Source organism: Vespa velutina, chromosome 9, assembly GCF_912470025.1.
Source record: "Vespa velutina chromosome 9, iVesVel2.1, whole genome shotgun sequence".
NCBI lineage: Eukaryota > Metazoa > Arthropoda > Insecta > Hymenoptera > Vespidae > Vespa > Vespa velutina.
Genome location: NC_062196.1, coordinates 2905801 through 2922684, shown reverse-complemented (window position 1 = coordinate 2922684; position 16884 = coordinate 2905801). Strand labels below are relative to the sequence as shown.

General features: G+C 27.9%; 2 protein-coding genes across 7 annotated transcripts; both read left to right on the top strand.

Moving 5' to 3' along the window:
- Positions 1-183: 183 nt before the first annotated feature.
- Positions 184-4968, top strand: LOC124951645 (septin-4). Of its 6 annotated transcripts, none has more exons than XM_047500369.1 (9): positions 184-455; positions 651-823; positions 951-1043; positions 1241-1406; positions 1515-1665; positions 1909-2074; positions 2531-2699; positions 4385-4466; positions 4625-4968. In XM_047500369.1, coding segments are annotated over exons 1-9 (1164 nt in total). In that variant the 5' UTR covers positions 184-453; the 3' UTR covers positions 4787-4968. The 6 variants fall into 6 exon arrangements, with proteins under 6 accessions (XP_047356325.1, XP_047356327.1, XP_047356329.1 ...); XM_047500371.1 differs by having other exon boundaries at positions 647-823; XM_047500370.1 differs by having other exon boundaries at positions 189-455; positions 2531-2687.
- A 924-nt stretch (positions 4969-5892) lies between these two features.
- On the top strand, positions 5893-13165 carry LOC124951643 (serine protease inhibitor 28Dc). The gene is made up of 5 exons (XM_047500365.1): positions 5893-7360; positions 9532-10127; positions 10226-10555; positions 10640-11026; positions 11102-13165. The coding sequence occupies exons 2-5, from the start codon at positions 9534-9536 to the stop codon at positions 11966-11968; spliced, it is 2178 nt and encodes a 725-aa protein (XP_047356321.1). The 5' UTR covers positions 5893-7360; positions 9532-9533; the 3' UTR covers positions 11969-13165.
- The last annotated feature ends 3719 nt before the right edge of the window (positions 13166-16884 follow it).

The window sequence follows — 16884 nt, the reverse complement described above, 5'->3', positions numbered from 1 at the left end:
TATTAACGATTGAACCTTGCTATACAGTGTTTTCTGCACAAAGAGAGAAAGAGAGAGAGAAAGAAAGAAAGAGAGAGGATTAGAAAAAATATAGAAGTACAGATTATTGATCGCCGGTACAATAGTGCGTCAGCGCAGACGGTCGAAGAAGCAACGGGCGTTCTCGCAATCCAGACGCATACAATACATTGGTAGAGAGTTGACAGTTTACTTTTATTATTCTGTTAGAACGATAATATATACAACTACGTAGTGTGTTGATATGCCCGATAATACGTGTTCTATTTCCTGTTGATCTTTATTAGGTTTTATCATCGATGAGTTTAATGCAAATAAGATTATAAATAAAAATCATTTAAAATATCGTCATACGTTCGATGAGAAGTTTGTCTCAACAACAAAAAGCTTGAAGTTATTTATAACGAATTATTAACATTTTTTGTGATTAGAATAATGTGAGTTTTTCTAATTTTAACTAGTCAAAGATAAATACATCTTTTTTTTTTTTATTTATTACTAATCTTATGAATTAAATATATCGATCTGAAAATTATGAAATAATTTATAAATAAATTCTAAAATAAATTTTTATTTAATAATTTATTAAACACTAATATTCAATTATTTCTTTGTTCTATTTAATAAGACAGGGATTACATCGGTTTTGCGACTCTTCCCGAACAAGTACATAGAAAATCGGTTAAAAGAGGATTCGAATTTACCTTAATGGTATTAGGCGAAACTGGACTTGGAAAATCAACACTTATTAATAGTCTTTTTCTTGGAGATTTATACAAAGAACGACGTATCCCAGATGCTTCAGGTTTGTACGTACATATTTAATTGAATGTATGAATATATTTATATAATCTCTTGATATTTTATTTTATTTTATTTTATTAAATTATCGTTATATTTATTATATGGATTATAACACATTTTGTTTTTAGAGCGCATTGATAAAACTACTACGATTGAAAAAAAAACAATGGATATAGAAGAACGAGGTGTTAGATTACGTCTAACAATCGTAGATACACCAGGTGAATTAAATAATTAATAAAATAATTCATCTTTCTTTTTTTTTTTTTTTTACTATCTACTTCGAAAAGAAAAGGTTTACAAATAATATAATATTGTACTATTTACATATTATTGTTTTTATTTACGTATTATTATACAATTTACAGACTATTATACAAGTTATATACTTATGACAATTTTTTCTTTGAATATCAAGGATTTGGAGATGCTGTTAATTGTGAAGACACATGGAAACCATGCTTGGCATATATCGATGAACAATTTCGCCAATATTTCACCGATGAAAGTGGATTAAATAGAAAAAATATTCAAGATAATAGGGTACATTGCTGTTTATATTTTATTCCACCATATGGTCATGGGTAAGTAAAAGAACAGTCGGAGATTACTTCTCCGATTTGGGGTATTGGGGGAATAATCCCAATTTATTTAATTAATTTATATAACTAATAATTGTAAAATATTTTTAGTTTACGGCAATTGGATCTCGAAGTATTACGACGTTTACATAGAAAAGTTAACGTAGTACCTGTAATCGCAAAAGCTGATACACTTACTACACAGGAAGTTAAAAAATTGAAGGAACGAATTCTTGCTGATATAGAAGAACATGAAATTCAGGTAAACTTTGTTGTTTGTATATTTTATTATTTTTCTTATTCTATTTAATATATATATTAAATTTTTATATATATTATATATTAGATTTTAATATATATATATATATATATATATATATATATATATATATATTAAATCATATCTATACTTCTGTGTATTTCGATGAAAAAAAAAAGAAAGAAAACAAAAAAGAAGAAAAAATGAAGATGTGATATCGGTAAAAATTGATTTGTATTTACGTAGATATATCAATTCCCTGATTGTGATAGCGACGAAGACGAAGAATTTAAACAACAAGATAAAGAATTGAAAGCATGTATACCTTTTGCGGTCGTGGGTAGTTCTACCGTTTTGGAAGTAGCAGGAAGGAAAGTTCATGGTCGACAATATCCTTGGGGAGTTGTAGAAGGTGAACTCTTTTATGCTGGATTTTTCTGTTCTTTCCTTTCCTTTTTTTTCTTATATCTTATACCAATGCTTGCATAATATTATACGTACTTTATATAATAAAGCAGGTGTCTGATGCTGATGAAACAATGTAAGTGGAACAATCACGTGATCTTTTTCGAATCGTATACTACAATATATTGCAGTTTAATTATATTATCGAGCAGAAGAACATTTTCGCTTTGTAATATCTCTTTAGATATTAGGTGGAAATATTAAGCAATTAGGTGAAAACATTGTAAATGTTATTTTGATAGGTTTTCGTTGTACTTAAAAAAAAAAAAAAAAAAAAAAAAAAAAACGAAAAAGAAGAAAAAAGTAAAAAAAAAAAAACAAAAAAAAAAGAAAAAAAAACTTTTCAGTTATCTATTTAACAAAAATTATCGTATATTCTTCAACATTATAATTTTGATCATAGTCGAGAATCCAAAGCACAGCGACTTTGTGAAACTCCGAACAATGCTGATATCAACGCATATGCAAGATCTTAAGGACGTAACACAAGATGTACATTATGAGAATTTTCGGGCCCAATGCATTTCACAAATATCACAACAAGCAATACGGGAACGGAGGTATTTACGCATGTAAATAATTATTGTATTTCAGTAGGTACATACGTATTTATGCATGCTTATGATCATACATAAAGCGTTATCAATGTTATTCGAGATAAAACTATTTGAAACAATGAAAAATAAATTGAAGAAATATTTTAACAACATAAATAATTCATTCAAAATTTTTTAATGAATATAAAAATAAATTAATTCAAATATATCTGACAATAAACAATAGTTATAAACATTCTATTAAATTTTATTTAAAAGAATTTTATATTAAAATCTGTATCATCTTTCGTATTAATATATACGTACCACTTATATATCGTATTAATATATACGTACACATTGTGAAACTAATTCAATACAATCCATATATATAGTACTAATTCTAAAAGAGATTACATGGTTTTCTTTGTTCACGGCGATGACTGGTATGAGCTTTGTGTAGTGTTATCATTGTGTAAACGATGCAATGATTCCTTCTTTGAAGCTTAATGCGTCAATGGGAAGAAATATGAAGAGGTGCTCTTTTAAGAAAAAAAATATTTCTGTGAAAGTGGGAGCTATACAAAAAAGAAAAAATAGCTACGTCAAAGTAAACTTCATAAAAATAGCGAATTTGATAAAAAGAATTTCATGAAGAATGGGCTGCTTATTTGTATGTTACCTCGTCATTTTATCACTTATCACCTATCACGTGTTTTAAGTCGCGTACAATCATTGGTTTTTCATTTTTTCAATGGATTGAATTAAATTCATTGAACAATACCGCATATATCGTTAAGATGATTCAAACACAATATAATCGAACATGATCACGTAATCTATTGTACATATATTAAAAAGATGAAAGATCTTGAATCAACAGAAATAACTTGAGACAATAGCTTTCTTTGACTTTCTTTTCCGAATGAATAAAAAATTAAACGCGCGCGCACGTGTGTGTTTCTCCACGTATAAAAAAAAGAAAATAAATTAATATACAACTATTATTAAATATAACTATGTTATGTGATTTGTTTGATTTTGATTTAACACACTCTTTTCTATGACATCTCGGATAACATATCTAACGCTTTATGTATTAGTATAACACTTACTTATTAATAATTTGATTGTATGATTTTACATTATTTTTACGAGCCAAAAAAATTAAATTTATCCAATTCCCATTATTAATTACACTTGATGATATTGTAAGAAATAAAAACGATTAATTTTCAATTGACTTTCTTTTTTTTTTTATAAGAGAAATCGTATTTACACACGTCATTTCTACATTTAATTGTCCCAGTGGCTATCAATAAAAGTCACGGTCATCGATGTGTAATTCAGATTATATCGTGCCAGATAATAACAGCATAATAACATATATATATATATATATATATATATATATATATATATATAACTACATTATATATCTATATGTATAATCGAAGATTTTATTATTAGCTGTAAAAATAACGAGTCGGGAGAAAAATAAGAAATAGAAAAGAATTGCATGTATTAACGATGGATACTTTCAAATATCTTTTTTTTCTATTTCATTCGAATTAGAATTATATTAGAATTTGTAAAAAAAAAGAAGATAAAAAAAACATTGTAAATTCATATACGCATGCATCATTATTTTTATTAATGAACATGTTACATATTTATATGTACATATATATATATATATATATATTTTTTTTTTTTTACAGTAAATTGAAAAGAGATTCGGGACCACATTTTGAAAACAATATATCTGACACGGATAGGTTGCTCCTGCAAAAGGACGAAGAGGTAAGAATAAATATGTATAATCTAATTTGTATGATTGAAGAACAATCATACAAGAATTGTAGAACAATCAATACTTTCTAAAATTTCTATTATATATATATATAAAATATTATATTATATTGATAGTAAAATTGTATTTTATTTTTTTTTTTTTGCAGATACGAAGAATGCAAGACATATTAGCACAAATGCAAGAAAAATTGAAAGCAACGGGACAAGTTGGAAATAACATCGGAATGAGAGGCAGGGTTGGAAGTCTCGGTAACGACTTGGACGTTACTGATGTAGATAAAAAACGAAGCAGTATTATTGACGTTTAAGAATAGCAGTTACAATGGTAGATTATTTATCTTTGATTTGTAATAATGTTGGTAAAATGTTAACGTTGAGCAAGAACAACTTTTTTATACGACGTATGTTTTACATAACTTATTAATAAAGTGATTATATATCATGCGCACAAAGAAACAAACAAAAAAAAAAAAAGAGAAAGAATGAAACATATATATATATATAAATATAAATATACATACGTGGTTTAACTTTTTTTTTTAAATTATGGGAGAGAGAGAGAGAGAGAGAGAGAGAGAGAGAGAGAGAGAGAGAGAGAGAGAAAGTTTTTAAAAAATAATTAAATTTTTTGCAATAAATAAATTCTTGAAACAGTTCTACTTTATGACAAATGTTTTCTAATCTCTTTGCGTAAAAGTTAAAAGCAGGTGAAAGTAAGTGATAAAGTACAATTAAAAATTCTGGACTTTCCAAGGGAGTTTCCATGGAACATGACAAATTTCTACGCAATGTATTAAGAATATTATCTGACGATTCTCACTATCTATTGACGGAAGTCTGAGCAATCAAACTACTGTTATCCGTGTTAGGAACGTACATACATAAATATATATGTATGTATATATACATGTATATCTGTGGATAGACTAATCTCGAATGAACGTAATTTCAAAGTTATCATTTTCGCTTTCTAACTCTATGCACAGAAAATCAATTTATTTTCATGTTTTTACTTTTTGACGCGACGATTGTATTCTTTTCTAAGACATTGGGTTGCATCTGAACCAAAATATAAATTAAAATAAATTTATTTGTTTTAAAACACGAATAAAAAAAAAAAAAGAAAAATACATTATGGAAATAAAGAAATGCCATGAAATTCGTCCTATAATCGTGATTATTTGTATCGCGATATTTTTATCATTTAATAAATCGATGATCTTTTTTTTTTTCATTCGGTGAAAGCAAAATAGATACATATCAAATAAATTCAAAGTTGAACAATCGAGAGAAATTTCGCAATATACAAATACAAATTTTTATACCATTTTCACAATATTTTTTATTTTATTTCTATGATAATTGTAAGATACAAAAAATGAAAGCACACATTTTCACAATATTTTTTATTTTATTTTTATGATAATTGTAAGATATAAAAAATGAAAGCGTTTGCGATTTAGAAAAAATATTTAAATCGTCAGAATTGTTTGAGGAATGTAAACTTCTTGTTATATAACTAATTGTAAGATCTCGAGAAAAAGATACGAAAGATATACTGCAAAGAATTTATTGCACCAATTGTTTGGACTCATTGGAAAAATAGACGCATAAAGTTATATATGTGATGGAACTAATGAAACGTAAAAGGACTGGGAAATACCAGTTTCTGACTTTTCATCACAAGGAAAAATTTGTGTTAAATGAGAACGTGGTCCATAATAACACAATAACACACAATAACACAAGAGGGAATAAAAATTATTTGTTCTTATAAATTCTAATTTTGATCAATCTCTTATAAAAAAAAACAATATCATATTCGAAAATTTAAATTACAGTATTAAAAATTTCTTCAATCGAGAATATTGTTATGTTCAACATGGATATCAACATGGATATCAGTGGACTAATCAATGAAACGAAAAGAAATTATTTTTTCTTGTAAACAAATTTTTATCAATTTTTTAACGGTCATTCCCAATGGAAAATTTTTAAAACAAACGATAATTTTCTCGATTTCGAACATCATTCAAGGAAACTATTAATTATAGTTGATAAAATAAAGGAAAATTATATGCTTTTGTCACAAAATTTTTTTTATCAAGTTCGTATGAGGTCATTTTTCATACTTGCAATAATTAAAACATTTACGTGATAAAGACGACAAACGACGGAACAATACTCATGCATACTTTTTAGTCACCTCAATTTTAGCCACCTCTTTTTTACTTTCACACGAACGGAAGGAACTCTACGTTTCTTTTTCTAACACACATGGCGATCGTGCCAGCGTGGAGGGGATGAAAGAGTCATGGAACGCAGTAATCGCGAGTGTATATACATGTACATAAACGAACGAATCAGTCGTGCTATTGGAAAGACCTCGTCTTGACGTCTTTCTCGTCTTTCTCTTGTGTGTATATTTCTCTTTTAGATAATATTTAGAAGTTATATTTTTAGGATCGTCGAAGTATAACATTCCGTAAATTTTTTCTTGATAAAAAAAATATCGTAATGAAACATTTCGATATATAAAGAAGATCGTTATTCGTTATACATTAATATAACTCTTGCTTTAAACATTTCAATTTGAGATTGAGATCGAGATCGATACAGTTAAGTGAAATTACCGTTCGATCCGTGATGATCCTCGAGAAACGTTGAAATAGAACACGAACATTATTATAGTTTTTCTTCCATCGAATGTGTTTATAAATCAACAATATTAGTTTTATTATTTTTTTTATTTTCTTTTTATTTATTTTTTGTTTTTATTTTTTAATATAAAAAAGATCGAGGATTGAAAAATAATTACAACGATCGATTTCTTCGATTCTACAAGAAATTAAAAGGAAATATTTCTTTCTCTTTGGGAAAAGGTTAGTACAATATTTTGCTGGTATTTTTTTACATTATACTCTCGTATATCCTTTCTTCGTATCATCTAATAAATTATAGTATTTACGGTAAATCGTCACGCTCTTACATTATTCCAATGATCAACGATACATAAGATGTAATCATGCATGGAACGTGACTTTAGAATAATTCATTCTTTTACAAATTCTTTGTATTATCCATGTACGTTCAAGGATCTTTTCGTTTACTGCATATCAAGTTTGATAGTTGATTATCATACATGATTTCAATGTTATTCGATACAAATTTATTTTTATTGGGATTTCCTATCACGCAAATTGATAGCTTGTATATCAACTTTTTTTTCTTTTCTTTTCCATAAATATTAATTATTAATTAGCTTCGTCATTGATACAAGTTACAATCTGTATAAAAACTTAATTGTTATACAGTTAGAAAAAATTCGATGCTATATAATTAAACTTACAACTAGTTAAATTAAGTTTAGAAAAGAACACTCGAAGCTAAAATAGAACATGATATTGAAATCGGTGGCAAAGAACTAAGCTGACATTTAGAATATTAAGGTCATCCATACGTTTATGTCTATTCATTAAATACGAACGCCATTCAAAAACATTATTAAAGATTATGATCATGAATTACATCATGGCCGTATCCTAAAAGAATCATTATTTGACATATTATTTTTTTTTGAAATGTCATATTATCGTTCACATTTTGGTTTTTATTAATTCAAAAAAAAAAAAAAAAAAAAAAAAAAAAAAAAAAAAAAAAAAAAAAAAAAAAAAAAAGAGAGAAAAAAAAGAAAAAGAAAGAAAAAGAAAGAAAAAAAAAGGAAAGGAAACAAAGAAGAGGCTGTAAAATATAATATGTCGACGTAATTTTTGAATAATATAGATCATTAAAATTTCATTAATATTTATACGAGTTATAATTTCTTAATAACTTTAGATGAATATGTTGTATACATGGTTTTACAACTTCTTTCTTGCAAAATATATAATTACTTAGTGACATTAAGTATTTTGATATTGAGTGTTTCTCAATCGGAATGTAAACTTTTTAACTTCGAAAGAAAATAAGATATTGTAATGCCTATTACAATGCTTAATAAATTTACGTATATAAAATTGATTAAAAATAAGCTAAAAGTTAAAATAAAAATTGTTAAAGTAAAAAAAGTCAAAATAAAAAGTTATAAACGAAATATAGTATGGATATTTTCGTTCTTAGGTAAATCAAAAGATTCTAAAATGGATTTTAAAATTCAATTACACCTTTTCGAGACCTTTAAAAATAATTTTTTTTTCCGATCGTAAAACTACAAGGTCTTACGAAATTAAAAGAATATAAAGCTTCGAAAAAAAAATAATTGATTTTTAATATCACTTAACAAGTTTTAGCCCATCTAAAAACTTTTCAATCATCCTATATATATATATATAAAATATTGACAAATTTTCTAACTTGAAGTTAAGTCAATAGTTTGAATATAAAAGTCTAGTCAAGGGTATGTATAATGATAAAGTGCAAGAATGTTAGAAAGGATCGATAAAAGCATTATATTTTCATTTGCTTTGATTATAATGTTCCTTTTTCTATTTTCGTTTCGTATCATTGAGCGAGCATTGAGAGAGATTATTATTTTTAAAACTAAATTTTATCCATGTTCCAAAATATCAATGAATTTCTCAAATGTTCATAATCGTGATAAAAAAAAAAGACAGATAGATAGAGAAAAAGAGTGAGTGAGAGAGTGAGAGAGAGAGAGAGAGGGGGGGGGGGGGGAGAGAGGGAGAGAAAGAGAAAGAGAGAGAGAGAGAGAGAGGGAGAAAGATTATTCCTTAATTATAAAAGTAATTATTCATTAGATCATCATGTACTTAGAATGTCATCTAATGAATAAAAGACCATTATTGATTGTGACAATTGTACCATGTTTACTTCCTGTAAGCAAACTAATTTGACTGCGCAAACACGTCATCCAAAGCAGATAGAGAACATGACGTATAAATACGTTTCACTAGCTAAAAACAACTATGATGATAGAAAAGACTCTTGTTATTAACAAAATAAAAAAAAAAAAATTATTTTTTTACATTTCTTTACATGTGTTTTGTGTTTTTTTTGTTTTTTAATTGGGGTATGTAATTATTTTCATTTTCAGAAATGATCACGTTTATAATATTCCTAGGACTAATTGTCTTGGGTAAATCACAATTGATTTATCCGGATCAATACGAATATCTGAAAACCTCAACTTATCCGGCTTATGCTAATAGTCAGCAACGATCATATCCTGCTGCCGTTGCATACGCTGAACCAGCAGCAGGAGCAGCACCCGTGGCATATTATACAGCAGGAGCAGCACCCGTGGCATATTCCGCACCAGCAGCAGCACCCGCAGCATATTCTGCAGCAGCACCCGGAACATATTCTGCAGCAGTACCCGCAGCATATTCTGCAGCAGTAGCAGCAGCACCCATGGCATATTATGCATCAGGAGCAGCACCCGTGGCATATTATGCACCAGGAGCAGCACCCGTAGCATATTATGCATCAGGAGCAGCACCCATGGCATATTATGCAGCAGCACCAGCATCCATGACATATTATTCATCACCAGCTTCTATCGTAAATCAATTATCTGGACAACGGACAAGAGATTCCTTATCTCAAGCTGCATCACAAATAAATGTTAATACAATCGCGGCACCGATTTCACCTCTTGCTCAATCATTACCATTAGATTGGGCTTATCGAGTAAGATAATATAAATATTTTCTTATTGAATTATTTATTTCGTCTTTTAAACGAAATGTTCGATTTTCCATTTGAACATTATTTATTTACTTCTTCAGGTGAATGATATAATCTCGAAAGGTGTCACGAAATTAGCTCTAAATATCCAAAATGTACTATATGCTAACAATTTGGCATCAGTAAAAAACGAAAAAGACAATATAGTATTCTCGCCACTTAATATTGCTGGATCTCTCGCATTAATTCATTTAGGATCAGCGGGAATAACTTTCGAAGAGGTATCAAGAATCCTTGGACTTGCTATGGGAGTAGACATTTCTACGCATTCAGAACTCGTTCATCAAATTTTCGGATTATTGATTTCTGTAGTCCATGAGAAAGCTGAATCTACAAGGATTATAGACATTGCAAGTGCTATTTTCTTGCAGGTATAAAAAACATTTGGAATTTTTTTATATGAAATTTCTTTTTTTTCTGAAAATAATATATACCTTTCTTAAAAATACTATTAGGAAGGTTTTCCAATTCGACCAGAATTTAAGACAATCAGTGAAAATGTATACCAAAGTGCAATAATGAATCTTGATTTTCAAGAAAGAGGAAAGGAAGCACAAGACAAAATAAATGCATGGGTAAAAGAAAACACAAACGGAAAGATTTCAACGATTTTAAATGATATACCATCACCTGCCACGAAAGTGATCATAGCTTCGGCATTATACTTCAATGCCGAATGGAATAGATATTTCATAATGGGAGCTACTGGTAGAAAAAAATTTTCCATCGAACCAAATGAACAGATCCTAGTAGACATGATGTACAATGCTGGAGATTTTCCTTTTTATGAAGATAAAAATTATGGCGTTAAAATTGTTGGTCTACCATATAAAGGATTAGATGTAAGTTAGACGTATATTTATTTTATTCATTTGTACATCAATACAGTGGGATTAACATTTTCTTCTTATTTTTAGACTACTATGTATATTATGTTACCTAAGGCAGAAGGTGCAAGAGCATTAGGCGAATTTGAGAGGACATTAACACCAGAGATCATTGAATATTTAATTCAAAATATGAAAAATCAAACCACTATATTAGGGATGCCTAAAATGAAGATTACTAGTTCTTTAAAATTGAAAAAAGTACTCGAGAGTTTAGGTTTAACATCTTTGTTTAATCCGGCAACAGCAGATCTGAGTTTATTATCACCTGGTTCAAGAGAACTGATTGCAAGCGCAACTCAAAATCCAACAACTAAGAGCAGTAAAAGCTTTAATGATCAAAATAGACAATTGAACAATAGAGACCAATTAGTTTTCTCAAGATTTGGTGGTAATTCAGACGGAGGGCAAGTGTATAAAAAACATTTATTCAAATATACTGACAATACTCGCCATTATAATATCGAGCAATGGGCTACGGGATTTAATATAAGAAGAATGCAAAGGAAACGACGTGAAATCGAAACTGAACTAATCGACGATGAAAATAACGTTAAAAGAATTCGAAGACAAAGTAGACCTATGTCTGAAGATTTTCTCCGTATTGTTGAAAATAGAAATTTCCGATCATATGGGTTGGACGATCTTAGAAATAGCGCGACTTTATCTAATCCTGGTTTATATGCTGATGAGGTATTACATAAAGTAGACATTGAAATTAACGAAAAGGGTACTGAAGCTGCAGCAGCAACTACAATTATCTTAGAAAGAGATGGTAGACAAAAAAGGTTGTTAGCTAATAGACCCTTCCTATTTTTCATTAGACATAATCCTACAAAATTGATATTGTTTTGGGGTACTATAAACACACCTACTCCGAATTTTTCTAATACGTAAATAAAAATTTGTATCTAATAGTATTTAATACTTTGGATTATAATTGCATCTATCTATCTATCTGTCTATGTGTGCGTACGTGCGTGCATGTGTGTGTGTGTGTGTGTGTGTGTGTGTGTGTGTGTAATTAGCTTTGATAGAGCTGAACTCTATCATAAACTAAATTGATTAATACCTATTTAATTATATTTCATTTGCATATGATGCTTATGTAAGATTCTTTTTTTTTTTTTTTTTTTTTTTTTTTTTTTTTTTTTTTTTTTTTTTTTTTTTTTTTTTATAGAACACCAAAGAAATTTAACTTCAAATCATTTAAGAGCTTATCATTCATCTACATTAGATTAGTTAGTATATAAAAATAAAACAATATACTTTTTTAACAAATGAGTACGATATTTGAAATTCTATATTAATGTTACGAATATTAATAAACAAAAAAAATAATATGAATATATATATTCATATCATGCTATATATTCATATGCTGTGCTGTTCTATGCTATGTTATACTAATTTCAAACAGATAATATATAAGATATAATGAGCTCTGCTGGTTAAGGGCAATGTTCTTTTTACGTTAGATCCAACCTTCTAAACTAAAATGGATTTATTTGTTTTGCAAGAATGTAATATTTTGTTCTGTAAGAATGAAGGAAGTATGAGGAAAGTAACAATGAAAAACGAATGAAACAAACAAATTAACACAAATTAATTAAAACAAATGAACATATATTAATTTCTTTGAAAAATTCCTCTAAGTACCAATTATATTATCGTTCCTCTATCGATGTTAACGGGAAGTGTTAGAGTTTAAACATTAGTAAAATAATATTATTTATTAATTATATTCTTCTGAGTTTGTGATTTATATTAGTTGAAAGACTAAATTGAATTTATTTTATATCGATTTTATCTTATGATCTTTGTCATGTTTTTAAGAATATTCTATTGTTTAAATATTAGTAAAGTAATCTTATTTATTAATGATTCCTTTCCGAATTTAAATGTGTGTCTATTTCACACGATTGATTTTATTTCGATAATGCAAGATTTACTTCTTATATCTATAAAATTAAAAATCATCGTTATCTTAATCTGCGTTTATCACGTATAAATTTATGTTCCAGTGAATGTAATTTCGAAATATTCATAACTTTTAACATATTCCGAAATCTATAATAAATTAATTATATCGAATATGAAAAGTTCTTAATCTTTAATCTTCCTGTAATGTGGTACAAACGAAGAACATGATATATATTTAAATGTAAGCCTTCACACAAGTGTTCTCCGTAATTGCCATTCGTTTCGTGATTTTTAAAAGCCCTAATTTAATGATTCTAATAAAATTTGATTTTATAGAAAAGAAAAGAAATAAGGAAAGAACGTGTGTGTGTGTGTGTATATATATATATACATATATAGATTATTTATCTATATATATAAAGATATAAAAAGAAAATGCTGAATTTAATTTAATTTAAATTTAAAAGAGAAAAAGAAAATTAAAAGTTCTCGATCTTAATCTAAACAAATATTCTTTTCCCGTGATATGTGGGAAATGGAGAACTTGGCACACATTTTGATGTATTTGTTTCAGGTCCATGTACACCGTTATTCAGTGCAATTTCAGTGGTTTCCACAATTGCCATATCATATGTTTCGTTACTATGATATTACTGGAATTTAATTTTATTGAAATAAGAAATATATTAATTGTGAAAGATAAAAGTATGAATTTAATTTAATTTAACTTTAAAGAAAAGAAAAAAGTGAAAAATGTATGACTTGAATTTTATAATAAAATTGCAAAATATCAAATGAACCTCGAAGAGAGCTATTCTCGAAAGTTACTGGTGAACCTTCGAAAATAACTGAATGGTCTATAATTGTCTTCTTGAGCCACAGTTTATGGGGGGTTCTTCGACAAATAGTAAAACTATTCAAAAACTGTACCAACAAAATTTTATTCTAAATTCTAAGATATGAAAGAAAACCCTAACATAATCCTAACGTATCTGAAAAGTAAATGAAAAATCTTATCTTTTTGGATACAAACTGATTATTACTTTCTCTGGAGATATCTTTCCGCAGCGTAGGAAAAATTAGAATTAAGATATTAATTGTTGAAAATCCTGAGCTAAACATTCATATACTTATCATCTAGACTTACGGATTATGACTTTACAAGTTTCTTTATTTTTTAGTAAATACTTTACTCGACTTTTCTCTTTCAAAAGTAATAACTCTATCGAAAGTTCTTTTTTATCAATTTAAATTGATTAAATATTTAATTAATAACTATTTAAAAATATAAAACAAATCCTTGGACGCTTTTTACAAACGAATATTTTAATTATTATAAGAAAATCACGCATCAATTTCGTTTATAATCCAGAAACTATCCATCGTAAATGTCTTCTTACTCATCCTTATTAGAATCCGTGAATAATTCGTGCATTAAAATATTTGAAAATTCAAATAATTATAATTAACGCATTTGAACAAGTAGACCCTATTCTAATTAAATAAATATATCAAAACACAACAAACCATTCACAAATAAATTTTCTAAGAAGTCATTTAATAATCTTCTATTAATTAATTACAACCAATTACTCGTATCGATTCGGATTTTTCATCCTCGACATGATTGAATGATCAAAGGGATTTAAAAATTCACTTACCATTTAAGAAGTTCTGCGATGGCTCAAAAACATTGTAAAACACTCGTCTGCGATCGAAATTGAGGGTAGCTGGTTGAATATATGGTAGATCAATATCGAAGTTGAATGAGATCCTCTTCAATGATGCACTGATTCTAATTAGCAATAGTTATTTATTAACAGAAGGTCACTGAATTTACTCCACGAAACTCTACTATCGTTTATAAACACAGTCTGTGCGACTTGTTAAAAAACAATAAACTTTGCGAATAAACATTGACTCTAATGACTGCATTGCTCGCAATCAATGTAAAAACACTTGCTGTTTAAATCGCGAAACTCGAACGAACGAACTACTTCGCGATATTCTTATTTTAACAATACAAACACTCGATTACTTCTTTGTTACGTGCGCGATTGCAATGAAGTTCTGAAATAGAAAAATATAAACAAAATTATTAGTATCACTTTTATAAGAAGAAACTATATAAATTATTTAAAAAATGTATGATATACAATTATATATACCTTATCTATAAGATAATTAAATGTAGCGGTACGGAAAAAGTGTATTTCCACGTTTAATCCTTGGAGTACGAGAGGAAACTGACATGGTAATTCGCATGGTACTTTTAATGATCATTCTTGTTGACATTAAACGATCGACACACGCTGGAAGAAAATTATTCTATGTCCAATGCATCTTAAGAGTTTTGCGATGCTTTACGGAATTAAGTTTAAATAATTATAAAATGATTGTCTCTATAATATGTTTAATCCTAGTTGTGTCACCCAAAATTAACTTTGAACTCAATTAAAACAATTTCCACATTGCATGATTCATGATTTTTTTTTACGACAAAGTTGGAAATGCGTTTTCAAACCTATTAATTACTATTTCCGAGGCTTCAAAGAATACACAGTATTTTTTTGGAATAAAAATTATTCATTTTGTATAAATGAGAACTGTTCAAAGTACCTGAGGTGTAGCTCATCCCAAGTGTGCAACTTAAAATTATTTTGAAGTGTGCACAACTAAGGTTAAACGTAACGGAAAGAGTTTATTTAGTCCTCGGAGTATAAAAAGGAACTTAAGTGATTACTCGCATGGTCCTTTTGTTGGCATTAAACAATTGACGCATGCTGAAAAAAAATTATTCTGTCTAACACGTCTTAAGGCTGTTTATCATCCCTGCTTTTATATGCCAACAATGAGAATAGGCGTAAATTTTGGTCGAATTTGATTAACAAGGTCTCATTTTAAAGACGATGGTTTAATCTGGCGTAAATTTTTTTCGAATTTTTGGAAAACTTTTATTTTTTGAAAAAAATCGTATTAAAAAATGATATCTTTTCAAAAATAATTTATGCACAAATAAAAATCTTTTTCCAAAATTCGGGAAAACAAGATTCTAGATTAAACTTCGTTTTTAAAGTGAGACCTTGTCCATCAAAATTGATCAAGAATTACGTCTGTTGTCGTTGTTGACGTAAATTTGTTTTTGACATTTTTCATAAAGAAAAAGTTTTCTACTGTGGCGCTCCTCAAAATTTGTGGCAAAAGAGAACAAGCTCGTACTCCCACTACTGATTTTCATATCACGTTGAAGGGGGTATGATATTTTTTAAGCCATTCCAAATGCAAAGAAATGCATTTCACGATGTTTGGACGGAAAAGCTTACTCGATCATCCTTTGAATAAATGATTTTATGGTAAAAATAAGGAAATTCATATTCAATGTCGCAAAGATTGTAAAGCATGGGAAATTTAGAATAATTTTAATTTAAAATTTCAATACTAATTATGTTTGTATTTTTCTGTTTCAGAACTTCATTGCAATCACGCGCGTACCAATGAAGTAATCGAGTGTTGGTATCGTTAAAATGAAAATATTATGAAGTAGAAGTAGTGTTTGATCGTTCGCGTTTCGCTATTTAAACAATAAGTGTTTTTGCATCAACTGTGTACAATGCAATCTTTAGAATCAATATTTATTCGCAAAGTGTTTTGCTCTTTTAATAATCGCATAAACTGTATTTATAAAAGACAGTGAAGTTTCGTGAATTAACTTTAGTGATCATTCGATAAAAAATAATTAATATAAAGATCGTAAGACACGATTAATATAAAATAAATACAATTTTATTTTTAAACTAATATTTTACTAATATTCGAACAATGTACGAAGTACATGAACTACAATTAACTATTATTTAAATATTACAACATTCTTAGCAACATTACAAATA

What these genes read in the sequence shown, in the direction of transcription:
- LOC124951645 (XM_047500369.1), top strand. An exon ending in TAGAAGAACATGAAATTCAG is followed by an intron (nt 1,666 to 1,908) that starts GTAAACTTTGTT and finishes GTATTTACGTAG; the next exon opens with ATATATCAATTCCCTGATTG. An exon ending in TCCTTGGGGAGTTGTAGAAG is followed by an intron (nt 2,075 to 2,530) that starts GTGAACTCTTTT and finishes TTTTGATCATAG; the next exon opens with TCGAGAATCCAAAGCACAGC.
- LOC124951643 (XM_047500365.1), top strand. Translation starts at nt 9,534, where the DNA reads ATGATCACGTTTATAATATTCCTAGGACTAATTGTCTTGGGTAAATCA. An exon ending in CATTAGATTGGGCTTATCGA is followed by an intron (nt 10,128 to 10,225) that starts GTAAGATAATAT and finishes TTACTTCTTCAG; the next exon opens with GTGAATGATATAATCTCGAA. An exon ending in TACCATATAAAGGATTAGAT is followed by an intron (nt 11,027 to 11,101) that starts GTAAGTTAGACG and finishes TCTTATTTTTAG; the next exon opens with ACTACTATGTATATTATGTT.